Raw genomic sequence first — 16,064 nt, forward strand, 5'->3', positions numbered from 1 at the left:
CCAGCAAGATCCCCGCGCAATCTCTCACAACTCCGATGGGATCCCTCACGCAATGATTTACAGCTACTCGCAATCCCATTAGAAGCCAGTCGTAATGCCATAGAATCCCCCTGGAATCCCTCAATCCCACACAATCGCTCACAATCCCACACAATATCATACAGTCCAACAGAATATAGCCGCAATCCCACACAATCCCATAAAATCCCTCAATCCCACACAATCTCATACAATCCCACACAATCCCATAGAATCCCTCACAATCCCACACAATCCCATAAAATCCCTCAATCCCACACAATCCCACACAATCCAACAGAATCTAGCCGCAATCCCACACAATCTCATTAAATCCCTCAATCCCACACAATCCCATTAAATCCCTCAATCCCACACAATCTCATACAATCCCACACAATCCCATAGAATCCCTCACAATCTCACACAATCCCTCAATCCCACACAATCCCATAGAATCCCTCACAATCCCATAAAATCCCTCAATCCTACACAATCCCACACAATCCAACAGAATCTAGCCGCAATCCCACACAATCTCATTAAATCCCTCAATCCCACACAATCCCATTAAATCCCTCAATCCCACACAATCTCATACAATCCCACACAATCCCATAGAATCCCTCACAATCTCACACAATCCCTCAATCCCACACAATCCCATAAAATCCCATAAAATCCCTCAATATCCCATGAGGATCTCACGTTGGTGATGAGGTGGAGGCACTGATGCAGTGTCAGCGATGGGGTGGTCTTGACGAGGTGGAGATGGTGATAAAGAGACGGTGATAAGGCGGTGAGCGGCGGGGGTGGTGAGCGGCGGGGGTGGTGAGCGATGGGGTGGTGAGCGACGGGGCGGTGAGTGATGAGTGATGGGGTGGTGAGTGGTGAGTGACGGAGGTGGTGAGCGACGGAGGTGGTGAGCGATGTGGTGGTGAGTGATGAGCGGCGGGGTGGTGAGTGGTGAGCGACGGAGGTGGTGAGCGATGGGGTGGTGAGCGGCAGGGTGGCGAGTGATGAGTGATGGGGTGGTGAGTGGTGAGCGATGTGGTGGTGAGTGGTGAGCGACGGAGGTGGTGAGCGATGGGGTGGTGAGCGGCAGGGTGGCGAGTGATGAGTGATGGGGTGGTGAGTGGTGAGCGGCAGGGTGGTGAGTGATGAGTGATGGGGTGGTGAGTGGTGAGCGGCAGGGAGGTGAGTGATGAGTGATGGGGTGGTGAGTGGTGAGCGACGGGGGTGGTGAGTGGTGAGCGACGGGGGTGGTGAGTGATGAGCGATGGGGTGGTGAGTGGTGAGTGATGGGGTGGTGAGTGACGTGGCGGTGAGCGACGGGGTGGTGAGTGATGAGTGATGGGGTGGTGAGCGACGGGGTGGTGAGTGGTGAGCGGCGGGGTGGTGAGCGATGGGGTGGGGAGTGGTGAGCGACGGGGTGGTGAGTGATGAGCGACGTGGTGGTGAGCGACGGGGTGGTGAGTGGTGAGCGGCGGGGGTGGTGAGTGACGAGTGATGGGGTGGTGAGCGACGGGGTGGTGAGTGGTAAGCGGCGGGGGTGGTGAGCGACGGGGTGGTGAGTGGTGAGCGGCGGGGTGGTGAGTGGTGAGCGGCGGGGTGGTGAGTGGTGAGTGATGGGGTGGTGAGTGACGTGGCGGTGAGCGACGGGGTGGTGAGTGATGAGTGATGGGGTGGTGAGCGACGGGGTGGTGAGTGGTGAGCGGCGGGGTGGTGAGCGACGGGGTGGTGAGTGGTGAGCGACGGGGTGGTGAGTGATGAGCGACGTGGTGGTGAGCGACGGGGTGGTGAGTGGTGAGCGGCGGGGGTGGTGAGTGACGAGTGATGGGGTGGTGAGCGACGGGGTGGTGAGTGGTGAGCGGCGGGGGTGGTGAGCGACGGGGTGGTGAGTGGTGAGCGGCGGGGTGGTGAGTGGTGAGCGGCGGGGTGGTGAGTGGTGAGCGGCGGGGTGGTGAGTGGCGAGCGGCGGGGTACCTGCACGTCAGGCCGGGAGGGGTAAGAGAAGTGGATGTTTCTGAATGAGATGTCGCCTTTGATCCGCTCCGGCTTGAACCCATCATCGGAACTGCTGTCTATGGGGCGGGGCTGTGCGTACAACCATCATCAGCATCATCAGCATCATCATCATCATCAGCAGTCGTCGTCACTATCATCGTAGTCATCATCGTCATAGCAAAAGCTCTGGGCCGGTTTTGACATTCGGTGCCTCATCGTCATCGTCGTCATCAGAGGCAGGCAGGAGGCTTGCCCGAAACCGATGCTGGTGAACTATTATTGGTTGAACCAGGTGGCCCGCGATGCGTCTATGTTGAACTTATTTTGCACCGCACTAATCAAAGGTGCGGGAGAAGGACAACCAAAACTAACACACACACAAAAAGCAGTTTTAAAGAGACGAGTTTGCAATCGAGATCATGGTGATTTTTAAGTGCATAGCCTCCCAATGGCTTCCTAATATCGGAAGGGGAAGAGCGTTCCAGACGGCCACAGAAGCAGCGCATCTGAAAGCCGCCGCTACTGATGCTCGGGGGGAATGATCGGAGTTTGCGCGATGGTTCGCAAGCTCGCAGACACCAGTTTAGGCACAGTGGTTCTCTCCAACCTTTACTTCTTGCAGCATTGCAACATCTTTTTTGGTTGTCAATCATTCAAGACAATGTGCAATGTTAAATAAAAACGTGTAGGGTCTGATGAAACAAAGTACGCTGCAACTTACATGCCCCATGCTTAATTTGTGTTTTCGATGAATTACCTTCTAACGAAATTAATCTGTCCATGTCTCGCACACCGCCACCCCCCTCCCCCCCCCCCCCCCCCCCAGTGCTGGTGGATTGAACTGTGCGTGTGTGTATATACCTGGCGCGGTGTGTAAACGTCGCCACGAGGGAGACAAAGGCGGCCTGGCGTGGTGCTGGCCACCCACCCCCTTGTGTGCCGTGCCGGCCTTAAATAGGTGCCGCTCGCTAACAGCACTTGCCCCAACAGCATGTTAAGGCTACACGGGGGATCTTTATCTTTGCGAGTGGGTGAGTAAGTGGGCGAGTAATTGGGCGAGTGATTGGGCGAGTGAGTAGGTGAGTGTGCCGTTTCGGCCTTCGTAGGTGCCGCTCGCTAACAGCACTTGCCCCAACAGCATGTTAAGGCTACACGGGGGATCTTTATCTTTGCGAGTGGGTGAGTGAGTGGGCGAGTAATTGGGCGAGTGATTGGGCGAGTGAATAGGTGAGTGTGCCGTTTCGGCCTTCGTAGGTGCCGCTCGCTAACAGCACTTGCCCCAACAGCATGTTAAGGCTACACGGGGGATCTTTGTCTTTGCGAGTGGGTGAATGAGTGAGTGGACGAGTAATTGGGCGAGTGATTGGGCGAGTGATTGGGCGAGTGATTGGGCGAGTGAGTAGGTGAGTGTGCCGTGTCGGCCTTCATAGGTGCCGCTCGCTAACAGCACTTGCCCCAACAGCAAGTGTTTTTTTTGTGTGTATGTAGAGGCCACGGATATCTGTGTCGGTGGCGTCACCTTGTCTAGGATCTGGAAGATGGTGAACGCCGCACCGCGGGCGTTGGAGAAGCTCTCCAGGTTAGGAGCTCCTTGTCCCAGCGAGAAGGCGCCAATGAGGACGGAGAAAAACACCTGCAGAAGGCAAAAGGCAAAAGATTCACAGCGTATGCCCTGTGACCTTGGTAATCCAAGGTGGTGGTGCGGTGGTGGCGGTGGCGGTTGGAGGTGTTGTGACGGTGCATTGTGACCTTGGTAATCCAAGTTCAAGTTCATGTATTAGGTGTAGCCCTGTGAGCCATTCGGCTCTTGAAATCGGGTACAACCGCAACAAACAAAAAACGAAAACATGAACAAGAATACATCTTATAGTGACTATGCGTAAACAGAAGATCCAAGAAAAGACAGCAAAATATTGCAGAAAAAGCACCGTACACTAACGTTGTGTGCAAAAATCCCAGTGGGATGCAAGTTAAACAACAACAACAACAACCACAAGACAACTTAGATTAAGGCCATCAGTCCAACTCTGTACTACAACAAACAAACATGACCAAACCAAAAAACTTTTCGAAAATCACCAAAATAAAGCCATAAAAGCAATGAAACCGTGTAGGTCATAGGAACTGTGACCGAATTTTCACAATAAACGACGTAAGCAACATGCATTACCAAACTCTGCAGCCAAGGTGGTGCGGCGGTGGTGGCGGATAGAGGTGTTGTGATGGTGCATTGTGACCTTGGCAATCCAAGGTGGTGTGGCGGTGGTGGTGGCGGTGGTGGTGGCGGTGGTGGATGGAGGTGTTGTGACGGTGCATTGTGACCTTGGTAATCCAAGGTGGTGGTGCGGTGGTGGTGGCGGTGGTGGTGTGACGGTGCATTGTGACCTTGGTAATCCAAGGTGGTGGTGCGGTGGTGGTTGGAGGTGTTGTGATGGTGCATTGTGACCTTGGCAATCCAAGGTGGTGCGGTGGTGGCGGTGGTGGTGGTGACGGTTGGAGGTGTTGTGACGGTGCATTGTAACCTTGGCAATCCGAGACTGGTGGGAGCGGTGGTGCTGCGGTGCGACTCACGATGAGCACGCGTCCGATGGTGTAGTTCTCGGGCTCTTCAATCACCAGCTTGGTGCCGTACCAGAAGGCGAGGGCGTACGAGCCGAAGATGATGAACTGCGTGAGTCCGAACGACAGGTTGGTGGCGACGGCCTTCTTCATGCCCATCGTGCTGGCGTCGTGCAGGTTCTTGTTGTACCTGCGGCGCCAGCGGCGACGAGCGCAGGAACGGGAGGTGGGGAGCGTCGCGGTGAGCGTGGTGGTGAGTGTGTTGGTGAGCGTGGCGGTGAGCGTGGTGGTGAGTGTGTTGGTGAGTGTGGCGGTGAGCATCGCAGTGAGCGTGGCGGTGAGCGTGGTGGTGAGCGTCGCGGTGAGCGTGGTGGTGAGTGTGTTGGTGAGTGTGGCGGTGAGCATCGCAGTGAGCGTGGCCGTGAGCGTGGTGGTGAGCGTCGCGGTGAGCGTGGTGGTGAGTGTGTTGGTGAGTGTGGCGGTGAGCATCGCAGTGAGCGTGGCGGTGAGCGTGGTGGTGAGCGTCGCGGTGAGCGTGGTGGTGAGTGTGTTGGTGAGTGTGGCGGTGAGCATCGCAGTGAGCGTGGCGGTGAGTGTGTTGGTGAGTGTGGCGGTGAGCATCGCAGTGAGCGTGGCGGTGAGCGTGGCGGTGAGCGTGGCCGTGAGTGTATCATGGTGAGCGTGGCGGTGAGCGTGGCGGTGAGCGTGGCGGTGAGCGTGGCGGTGAGCATGGCGGTGAGCGTGGCAGTGAGTGTATCATGGTGAGCGTGGCAGTGAGCGTGGCGGTGAGCGTGGCGGTGAGCATGGCGGTGAGTGTGGCGGTGAGCGTGGCGGTGAGTGTATCATGGTGAGCGTGGTGGTGAGCGTGGCGGTGAGCGTGGCGGTGAGCATCGCAGTGAGCGTGGCGGTGAGCATGGCGGTGAGCGTGGCGGTGAGCGTGGCGGTGAGCATGATGGTGAGCGTCGCAGTGAGTGTATCATGGTGAGCGTGGCGGTGAGCGTGGCGGTGAGCGTGGCGGTGAGCATGGCGGTGAGCGTGGCGGTGAGCGTGGCGGTGAGCATGGCGGTGAGCGTGGCGGTGAGCGTGGCGGTGAGTGTATCATGGTGAGCGTGGCGGTGAGCGTGGCGGTGAGCGTGGCGGTGAGCGTGGCGGTGAGCATGGCGGTGAGCGTGGCAGTGAGTGTATCATGGTGAGCATGGCGGTGAGCGTGGCGGTGAGCATGGCGGTGAGCATGGCGGTGAGCGTGGCGGTGAGTGTATCATGGTGAGCGTGGCGGTGAGCGTGGCGGTGAGCGTGGCGCCGTTCCTTTGCATCTCTCCCAATGACAACGATGACAACAACGAGGGTGGGTGGGGGGAGGGGCTGTGGACTGGACACCGTGCAGGAGAAGGCCGATGGGGGGGGAGGTGGAGGCAGGAGGCAAGCTCCTCGGTGTATCGTGACCTCTCTGTGTATCGTGACCTTAGTAATCTAAGCGTGGGGGGGGGGGGGTGCTGGTGGGGTTCGTTGGGACCAGGCGGTCTTCATTGGGGGGTGGAGGGGAGCGGGGCGGGGGGGTAACGGAATCAGAACAAGGACCAATGAGGCACGCCGTGACGTACGTCGTTGCGTACGCCGTGACGTACGTCATTGGAACGGGAAAGGGTTAATAGAGCAATGGCGTATTTGCTAAATTACGTAAAAAGGGGGCGACGTAAATCAACGTTACGGAGGGGGGCGGTGGGGGGGACAGTGGTGGGGGGGAGCAGTGATGGGGGGGGGCAGTGGTGGGCGGTGGTGGCGGGGGGGGTGCCCGTGTGCTCACCTGTCGACGGCTTTCTGCTGACCTCCGAAGGCCACCACCGTCCTGATGGCCATCAGGACCTCCTCCGCCACAGCTCCGGCCTTGGCGTACGCGGTCAGTTCGGCTGTCGTCAGCGAGCCCAGCAGCTGGTGTACGCGGACACACACACGCACACACGCGCACACACACAAAGACAAAGGTCACCCATAGAGGCAGACAGACCTGCTGGGGCAAGTGCTGTTAGCGGGCGTCTTATGAAGGCCGGCACGGTGCACGATAGCACGTGGCCACGTTTGTGTGTGTGTGTGTGTGTACGTTGAACTTGTTCCGCACCCTACGTAGCCAACTGTGCCAAATCGCTACTGGGGCACAGTTGGAGCAAGCAGTCGCCTAACAACAACAACAACAACGGAGGGTTAGAGGAGTGAGCGCGCGAGCTCATCCACCCAATCTAGCAGGCGAGCGAACGAGCCATCGGGCGAGCGATCGATCGAGCGGGCGAGCGAGCGAACGGTCGACGAATGAGCGATTGAGCGAGCGAGCGATCGATCGAGCGGGCGAGCGAACGGTCGACGAATGAGCGAGCGAGCGAGCGAGCGGGCAGTCAAGGCGTGGCCCACGCCGTGACCGCCAGCCCCGTTCGCCGACGGAGCGGCGCCGTTCTCACCTTGGCGAGCATCGAGGCGCAGATGGCGAGCAGCGGGCTCACGGAGAGGATGACGAGCGTGAGCTTCCAGCCGTGGGCGAAGCCGATGACGAAGCCCACCACGAAGGAGGAGAAGAACTGCATGAACAGGCTGACCTTGTCGCCGATGCCAACGTTGATCGTGTTGATGTCGCTGCGAGACGGGAGGATGGCAGAGAGACAGAGAGAGAGACGGAGGTGGGGGTGGGAGAGGGGATGAGTCACGGTGCCGTGAACAGGATGGTGCTTGTCACCCCCGCAAGCTTTCTGTGACCGGTACCGGCGGTGTCAAGGAGGAGGTTGTTGAAGGAAGGACGCTGCTGCTGCTGCTACTGGGCCGTTGGAGGCAGTCGCCCTTCAGCAACAGCGGAGGGCAGAGGAACGACGCTCACAACAACGAGCGGAGCGCCGGGCGTGCGTGTACTTGACTCCATGTGTATGTGACTCCGCGTGTACGTGTGCGCCCGACTCCGCGCGCGCGTGTGCGGTGCTCACTCGGTGAGTCGCGAGCCCAGCTCGCCGATCTGCGTCGTGTCGAACCAGCTCATCTCCTGGTGGAGGATTGCGCGGAAGAACTGGTGGCGGATGCGTTGGCACTGGCGCGCCGCCGCCAGCATCCAGCACGACACCTGCAGCGTCGCGGACACCAGCACGGCGCAGCCGATGGCCACGTAGTACCACGCGTACCTGCGCAGGCCACGGCGGGAGGGGTCAGAGTTCAGGAGGCGAGAGGAGCAATGCTCGATCCCCGCTCTCCTCCCGCATTCTCCACCGTTGCCGAAGCTATCTCCATCGCACCCCGGCCACAACACCCCCCGCCCCTCCCCCCCCTCACTTTGCGGCCGACTCCCAGATGGCGGCGAGGTGGCGCCCGCCGGACCGTCGTCTCCGCGAAACTTTGTGACGCTACGGCGTGCCCGCCCGGGGTCGGGCTGCGAGCGACGTGTTCAATCCACTGCCGGACTAATAGCCCTCCCCACCCCAAGAGCTGCCGTGGCCTCCGTCAGCCTCCGCCGTCGGCTTGCGCCCTCCGACAAGATAAAAACTGAGCTTTGAAAAGGGAGGAACCCTTGCGCTGCTTGATCATCATCATTATTACCATTACGAGTCGTAGTATTATCATAACCACTTGGAACGTCTGTGGTGTTGGCTCATGGTGGGCATCACTTTGGAAGGTGCTGCTGCCACCGCTGCGGTTCCTGTTCCTGCTGCTACTGCTGCTGTTCCTGCTGCCACCACTGCTGTTCCTGTTGCTGCTGCTGATCCTGCTGCCACCGCTGCGGTTCCTGTTCCTGCTGCTACTGCTGCTCCTGCTGCCACCACTGCTGTTCCTGTTGCTGCTGCTGATCCTGCTGCCACTGCTGCTGTTCCTGCTCCTGCTACTGCTGCTGTTCCTGTTCCTGCTACTGCTGCTGATCCTGCTCCTGCTACTGCTGTTCCTGCCACTGCTGCTGATCCTGCTGCCACTGCTGCTGTTCCTGCTCCTGCTACTGCTGTTCCTGCCACTGCTGCTGTTCCTGTTCCTGCCACTGCTGCTGTTCCTGTTCCTGCTACTGCTGCTCCTGCCACTGCTACTGCTGTTCCTGCCACTGCTGCTGATCCTGCTGCCACTGCTGCTGTTCCTGTTGCTGCTACTGCTGCCGATCCTGCTGCCATGCCTGCTGTTCCGGTTCCTGCTGCTGCTACTGCTGCTGCTACTGCTGCTGTTCCTGCTGCCACTGCTGCTGTTCCGGTTCCTGCTACTGCTACTGCTGCTATTCCTGCTGCCACTGCTGCTGTTCCGGTTCCTGCTACTGCTACTGCTGCTGTTCCTGCTGCCACTGCTGCTGTTCCTGCTGCTGGTACTGCTGTTCCTGTTCCTGCTACTGCTGCTGCTCCTGCTGCCACTGCTGCTGTTTCTGCTGTTGCTACTGCTCCTGCTGTTTCTACTGCTGTTACTGCTCTGGCAGCTACTCCTGCTACCCGTTGCGCTTGCTGCTGCTGCACCACAATGATGATGATGATGACGGTGATAACGATAACCGTGACAAAGATGTCGTTGGTGACGAAGATGATGATGGCGGTGATTATCATTGAGACCCATGACAATGATGATGACAATCATGACGAAGATGATGACCATGATGAGGATGATGACCGTGACATTGACCAAAACGATGATGACGACGACGATGATAACAAGGACGACGATGATGACGACGATGATGACCATGATGACGAAGACGACGACAACGACAATGACAACGACGACGATCATGATGACGATGACGATCATGATCATGATGACGATGACGACGCAGGACAAGGGCGACGACGATCCTCACTTCGACATCTCGGCCTGCAGCAAGTCGCCCATTTCGGTGGCGCTCAGGTTTGCCGACGGGAAGGTGACGTTCGTGTCGTTGGCACCGCCGGGCACCGTGGCTGTGGCACAGGACAGGGCGCGCGCAGAAGCCACCGAGAATTGATTACACGGAGACTCCACGCGGATAACACACAAAGACAAAGATCCCCCGTGTAGCCTCAACAGACTGCTGGGGCAAGTGCTGTTAGTGAGTGGCACCTACGAAGGCCGGCACGGCACACGAGGGGGATGGGTGGCCAACACCGTGCCCGGCCGCCTTTGTCTCCCCAGTAGCGATGTTTACACACCGCACGGGGTACTCATTTGAGGCCGAGTCGACCAAGGGGAGGCCCAGGACCGGTTCAGATAATCATTACCGGCGTTGGCCGTGCGCGAGGATCGAACTCGCGTCGCCGGGTTTGTAGCGCACCGCAGCGCTAACCGCTGCACCACCGCTCCCCACACGTACAGGCACACACACACACGCACTCACAGGCACCGAGCGAGCGATGGAGAGAGGAGGTTTCACATCGTCTCTCTCCGGGCTTTGATCACCGGATCGCCTCTGCCGGCATCACGGCGTCACGGACGCCTCCACATGAGCAGAGAGCGGCCCGCAGAAGCGGATTTCACAGAGCTACCTCCGAGATCCCTTCATCACGTGACGACACTGGTCCCACTTGCCATGTTCGTGGTTCTTTCGGTACAGTCACGTAGATAGAAATACAAATAATAGAATAAGATACAAAATAAGGCGGTCTTTTTCTTTTTTCTTTTTCTCTCCGCCTGATGAAGACCGCTAGTGTTGCGATCGAAACGTCGTGGGCTTTTTGCTTTCATTATTATTTAATTTAATTTTTATTTATTTCTATCTTGGTGACTTTACCGAAAGAACCAAGAATATTAATTCCTGCCGTCACGAAAGCTTTAAGTCAAAATTTAACCCACTTCCCATGTTAGAGAATGACCTGCAGGAGTAGATATCACCACAGAGCTACCTCCGATATCCCTTCTTCAAGTGTCACTCGAGCGAGTCTTTGAGAGTCCGGTTCAATCACAGGGGGCCAGAGTCGCTGCGGCCCCCCACAGTCGCGCCAAAAGAGCGTCACGGCAGCGTCAGACCGACGACGTCGAGACGGAGAGAACGAGAGGCAAAGAGAGCGAATCTGGACACCTGTGAAAAAGAGCTTCATAGGTCATCGGATTTCCTCCGGTCTGAATAAAGGTCGTGAATCGCGAGGTCGTGACCCCCCCCCCCCTTCCCACCGTTGATGCCGCTGCGGACGAAGCTGTCGGTCATTTGACCGAACACGATGATCATGAGCGGGAGGGCTCCTCCGTGACCCATCGCAGCCACCAGGCCCACGATCATGAGGGCCACGTCCAGGCCGTCGGCGAACCGGAACTACGGGCACCGGGACAACGGCACGGAGACATCGACACGGAGACATCGACACGGAGACATCGACACGGAGACACGGACACAGAGACATTGACACAGAGACATCGATACGGAGACATCGACACGGAGACATCGACACGGAGACAACGGCACGGAGACATCGACATGGAGACATCGACACAGAGACATCGATACAGAGACATCGACACGGAGACACGGACACATTGATAGAGAAACATCGACACGGAGACATCAACAGAGACAACGGCATGGAGACACGGACACGAACACATTGATAGAGCAACATCGACACGGAGACATCGACACCGAAACATCGACACGGATATCGATATGGAGACATCAACAGAGACAACGGCATGGAGACACGGACACATTGATAGAGAAACATCGACACACAATGACGCGGAGGCAACGACTCAGGTAGAAGCAATGTTTTACCCGTGTGTGTATAATAACTACACGTATGTAAATGTACGTGCGGCGTAGTGATTATAATTACCACTTCCAGTACGCCGACTGTCTGCTTTGGCTTCTTGTCCTTCTTGTCTCTGATTGGGGGGGGGAGAGAGATGGGGGGGGGGGAGATGGGGGGGGATGGGGGGGAGGAACAGAGATGGGATGGGGGGGGGTAGAGAGATGGGGGGGGGGGGGGGAGAGAGAGATGGGGGGGAGAGATGGAGGGGGGATAGAGAGAGATGGGGGGGGGAGAGAGATGGGGGGGGGGGGGTAGAGAGATGGGGGGGGGGGGAGAGAGATGGAGGGGGGAGAGAGAGAGATGGGGGGGGAGATGAGGGGGGAGAGAGATGGGGGGGATAGAGAGATGGGGGGGGAAGAGAGATGGGGGGGGAGGGGTGGAGAGAGAGATGGGGGGGTGGAGAGAGAGATGGGAGGGGACAGATATGAGGAGGGGGGGGTAGAGAGATGGGGTGGGAAGATGGGGGGTGGAGATGGGGGGGGGGAGAGAGATGGGGGGGGGAGAGAGATGGGGGGGAAGAGAGATAAGGGGGGGGGGGGGGAGAGATGCAATTTAAATTGCTGTGACAGCTTTAGATTCAGCGCAGGCTGGAGGCGTCTTATCAAGTAACAGACCACACACACATTGCAATTCCTTACAGGCGAGTCACATGCCAAGTGGCTGATTACAGATCTATTACATAATTGCATTCACCCCCACCCACACCTCCGCCTCCGATCTCGAATCCTGATGGGGTTCAACAATGATGACGTAATCCTGCACTATTTAAGACCGCGATCAGTTCACTACTCTGGCAAATCGCCCGACGATGCTGGGTGTAATCTCCAGCGAAACGTCGTACTACTCAAACATTTTTCAATGTTGTGGATCCACTCTTCAACACACCGGTGGGCTAAAGTAGTGAACTATTTTGTCTTTTGTGAACGTGACACTTTTTTTTACTGATTGGCCGTCTCGGATGGTGGAGGGTTGCGACACATTTATAAATAACGCGATCTAACCCAAAAACCTTTATTTAAATAATACTGGTCGCGAAAGCCTGCTACGTGTTAAAGTTGCGGTCTAAGTTTATTTTTTGCGCTTTGCTTACCCTTCCCTGTACTTTGCCCTCCCCATCGTTGTTGTATTGTTGTTGTTGTGTTGTATTGTTGTTATTATTGTATTGTGTTGTATTGTTGTATTGTTGTTGTATTGTTGTTATTATTGTATTGTTGTATTGTTGTTGTATTGTATTGTATTGTTGTTATTATTGTATTGTGTTGTATTGTAGTTGTTGTATTGTATTGTTGTTATTATTGTGTTGTATTGTAGTTGTTGTATTGTATTGTTATTATTGTATTGTGTTGTATTGTATTGTAGTTATTGTATTGTTGTTGTATTGTATTGTTGTTATTATTGTATTGTATTGTTGTTGTTGTATTGTTGTTGTATTGTAACACTCTGCCCCGCCATCCTGACTGGACACTCGTCAAAAAAAAAAAGGCTGCATAGCGCACAGAAAAATCTCGAGCATAAAAAAAAATCGGCATTCAGATTCTTCGTCTTCCACCGCTCAATGTCCTCCCCCGATGGAGGTCGCAAACGGGTTTTGATTCCTTACCCGTACCCGACCGGGTACGGGTAGCCGGGTATCGGGTAGGGTACGGGTATCGGGTAGCCGTTTGCGACCCTGGTGCGGCCGGGTACGGGTACGGGTTGGCCGCGAGTCACTGGTGAGTAGCCGTTTGTCACTCATTTCGGGTAGGGAAAGGGTAGCCGTACCCATTTGCGACCCTGGTGCGGCCGGGTACGGGTAAGGAATCAAAACCCGTTTGCGACCTCTGGGTCACAGCGATAGGCCGCCCCTCATTGTCGCCGCTGAACCGTTCTGACGTCACAGAAGCCCAGCCTCACCCCCCCCCTCCACCCCCCAATGAAAGAACCGTGGACTCACTTGTTCGCCTTCTTTGTGACCTCCTCCTTTGTGACCTCCTCTGGCGCGTCTCGCTCGAAGCCGGCGTTGTGGAAGCCATTCTTGACGCTACCTGCACGCAACGGACGACACGCAAAAAAAAGGGAGGCACCGCGCCCCCCACCCCAGCGCTGTCAGTGAGCGCCTATTGAGGCCGATTGGCACAGTTGGCGAAGTACGGTGCGAAAGAAGTTCAACGTACACGCACACACACAACGCGCGGTTAACATGCCAATGTTGACCCACCGTTGGTCCGACGTTGGTTTAACGTTGACCCAACGTCGCCCCAACGCTCCACGTTTACTGCGGTTTGCCAACCCCACCAGGTAGGTGCTCATCCGAAGCTGAGTCGACCTAGGGGAGAGTGGGAATCTAACTCGGGTCGTTGGCTTCAGAGGCACTACGAAGGCCGGCACGGCACACGAGGGGGTGGGTGGCCGATGTTTACACTCCACACCAGGTACTCATTTCAGGCTGAATCGACCTAGGGGAGGCCCAGGACCCGTTCAGACAATCGTCACAGGTGTTGGTAGCCACGAGCAGGAATCAAAGTCGGGTCGCCGGCTCCACAGCTAAATGCGCTAACCACTGCGCCACCTCTCCCAACATGTGTACATGTACACATACGACACACACACACAAACACAGTCGTGTATGCACGGTACACACGCACACACAAAGGTTATTAGAAAGGCCATTGGAGGCAAAAATGCTTTGTGTGTGTTTAGTTTCTTGTCTTTCCCCCGCAACCTCCGATTAGCTCGGCTGTCTACGGACGGTGCGAAAGACGTTCAACGTGTACAAAGATAAAGATCTCCCGTATAACCTTAACAGACTGTACGGGCAAGTGCTGTTAACGAGCACCTATAAAGGCCGGCACGGCACACGAGGGGGTGGGTGGCCAGCAACCACGCCCGACCGCCTTTGTCTCCCCAGCAGCGATGTTTACACACCGCACTAGGTACTCATTTGAGTCCGAGTCGACCTAGGGAGGCCCAGGACCGGTTCAGACAATCGTCACTGGCGGTGTTGGCCGTGAGCGGGAATCGAACCCGGGTCGCCAGGTTCGTAGCGCAGCGCTGCGCTAACCGCTACACCACCGCTCCCCGCACACACGCACACACACACGCAGGTTAAATAAACGCCGCACGCAGAAAGAGAGCGTAGCCTTACGCCACCTGACCGCGGCTCCGGGTTAAGCGATGACACCAGGTCCCCGGGCATCTCACGGCGACGCCGCCGTCAATCCGCCGCTGGACTAGAGCCTCGCGCGTTATTTGACCGTACTTCACCATGCTGGTCAGTGCGGGTTTGGCGAAGACGGGCGGCGCAGAGAGTACAGCACAACACCAATGGGGGCGGGGAGAGGGGGGGGTGCTACCCTGTCCTCTGCTGCCCGCCAAAGCATCCCAGCAGCAGCAGCAGCAGGAGCCTATAGCATCTGGCATGCACGGTGGTCACCCCATCCGAGCACTGTCCAGGCTCAACCCCGGCTTGACTTCGTGATGGTGCGATTTATTTACGATCATGCCTCACCGAGTACCAAGGCCTACTTCCCAGGAGGCTGCTGCTGCTGCTGCTGCCGCTGCTGCTGCCGCTGTTGCTGCTGCTGCTGCTACTGCCGCTGCTACTGCTGCTGCTACTGCTGCTGCTACTGCCGCTGCTGCCGCTGCTACTGCTGCTGCTGGCAGTACTGCATTGGGGACGTTTGGCCGACTGGAGCGACGGATGAGCGTTTGGGATTTCGCGTGGGCACCGCCAAAAAACGAAGAGCCCGGTGGGAGCGTTTACCTCGTTCGGGAATGAAGGTTGGCGTCAGATCAAATCCGTCGCTCTGCTTCCCCTTCCCGGCCATCTCGGCGGCTGCGGGTGGAGGACGATCCTGGGGTAGGTGGATTCCTGGAGAGAGAGAAAAAGAAGAAAGTCACGTAGGTAAAAAAAATCAAAATTAATGAAAGTAGAATTAAAATAAAGTAAAAATCACGACGTTTCGGAGGCAACACAAGCTTCCGTCTTCAGGTGGAACCGTCACAGCCCGATAGCTGTATCAAGTGATACAGCTATCGTGCTGTGAAAAAAATTAAATTAATGAAAGTAAAATAAAAATAAAATAAAAATCACGACGTTTCGGAGGCAACACAAGCTTCCGTCTTCAGGGGGAACCGTCACAGCCCGATAGCTGTATCAAGTGATACAGCTATCGTGCTGTGAAAAAAATTAAATTAATGAAAGTAAAATAAAAATAAAATAAAAATCACGACGTTTCGGAGGCAACACAAGCTTCCGTCTTCAGGTGGAACCGTCACAGCCCGATAGCTGTATCAAGTGATACAGCTATCGTGCTGTGAAAAAATTAAATTAATGAAAGTAAAATAAAAATAAAATAAAAATCACGACGTTTCGGAGGCAAGACAAGCTTCCGTCTTCAGGGGGAACCGTCACAGCACGATAGCTGTATCAAGTGATACAGCTATCACAACGCTTGATACAGCAATCGTGCTGTGACGGTTCCACCTGAAGACGGAAGCATGTGTTGCCTCCGAAACGTCGTGATTTTATTTTTATTTTACTTTTATTAATTTTAAATTTTTTACCTACGTGACTTTACCGAAAAAACCTAAGAATATGAATCCTTGCAGTCACGAAAGCTTCAAATCTAGAGAGAAAGAACAAACGTTGGGGCGGGGTTGGTGGTGGCGGCGGCGGCGTTCGTCCCCGCGGCACGGACCATGAGCGACGGGGGACGCGGTCGTGGCGGGCGCACTGCGGCGAGGAAAGAAAAATGCCACGCCGAGGTGACACACACACAGCAAAGGGAA

General features: G+C 56.1%; 1 protein-coding gene across 3 annotated transcripts in view; it reads right to left on the bottom strand.

The window, feature by feature from the left end:
- LOC133358323 (ATP-dependent translocase ABCB1-like) overlaps positions 1–16,064 on the bottom strand; it is a 53,136-nt gene that overhangs the window by 22,515 nt on the left and 14,557 nt on the right. For 2 of the 3 annotated variants that reach the window (XM_061576585.1, XM_061576584.1), the window contains exons 2-12: positions 15,037–15,144; positions 13,228–13,318; positions 11,319–11,367; positions 10,663–10,801; positions 9,377–9,476; positions 7,548–7,739; positions 7,035–7,206; positions 6,389–6,513; positions 4,597–4,774; positions 3,545–3,658; positions 2,005–2,115 (exon numbers count right to left, since the gene is read on the bottom strand). In XM_061576585.1, coding sequence (XP_061432569.1) covers positions 2,005–2,115; positions 3,545–3,658; positions 4,597–4,774; positions 6,389–6,513; positions 7,035–7,206; positions 7,548–7,739; positions 9,377–9,476; positions 10,663–10,801; positions 11,319–11,367; positions 13,228–13,318; positions 15,037–15,100 — 1,335 coding nt within the window. In that variant the 5' untranslated portion in view covers positions 15,101–15,144. Of the gene's footprint in view, positions 1–2,004; positions 2,116–3,544; positions 3,659–4,596; positions 4,775–6,388; positions 6,514–7,034; positions 7,207–7,547; positions 7,740–9,376; positions 9,477–10,394; positions 10,414–10,662; positions 10,802–11,318; positions 11,368–13,227; positions 13,319–15,036; positions 15,145–16,064 lie in introns of those variants that run through there. The other variant, XM_061576586.1, reaches the window with a different exon arrangement.

Source organism: Lethenteron reissneri, chromosome 61 (assembly GCF_015708825.2).
Source record: "Lethenteron reissneri isolate LAM-NWPU_2019-01 chromosome 61, ASM1570882v1, whole genome shotgun sequence".
In the NCBI taxonomy this organism is placed as follows: domain Eukaryota; kingdom Metazoa; phylum Chordata; class Hyperoartia; order Petromyzontiformes; family Petromyzontidae; genus Lethenteron; species Lethenteron reissneri.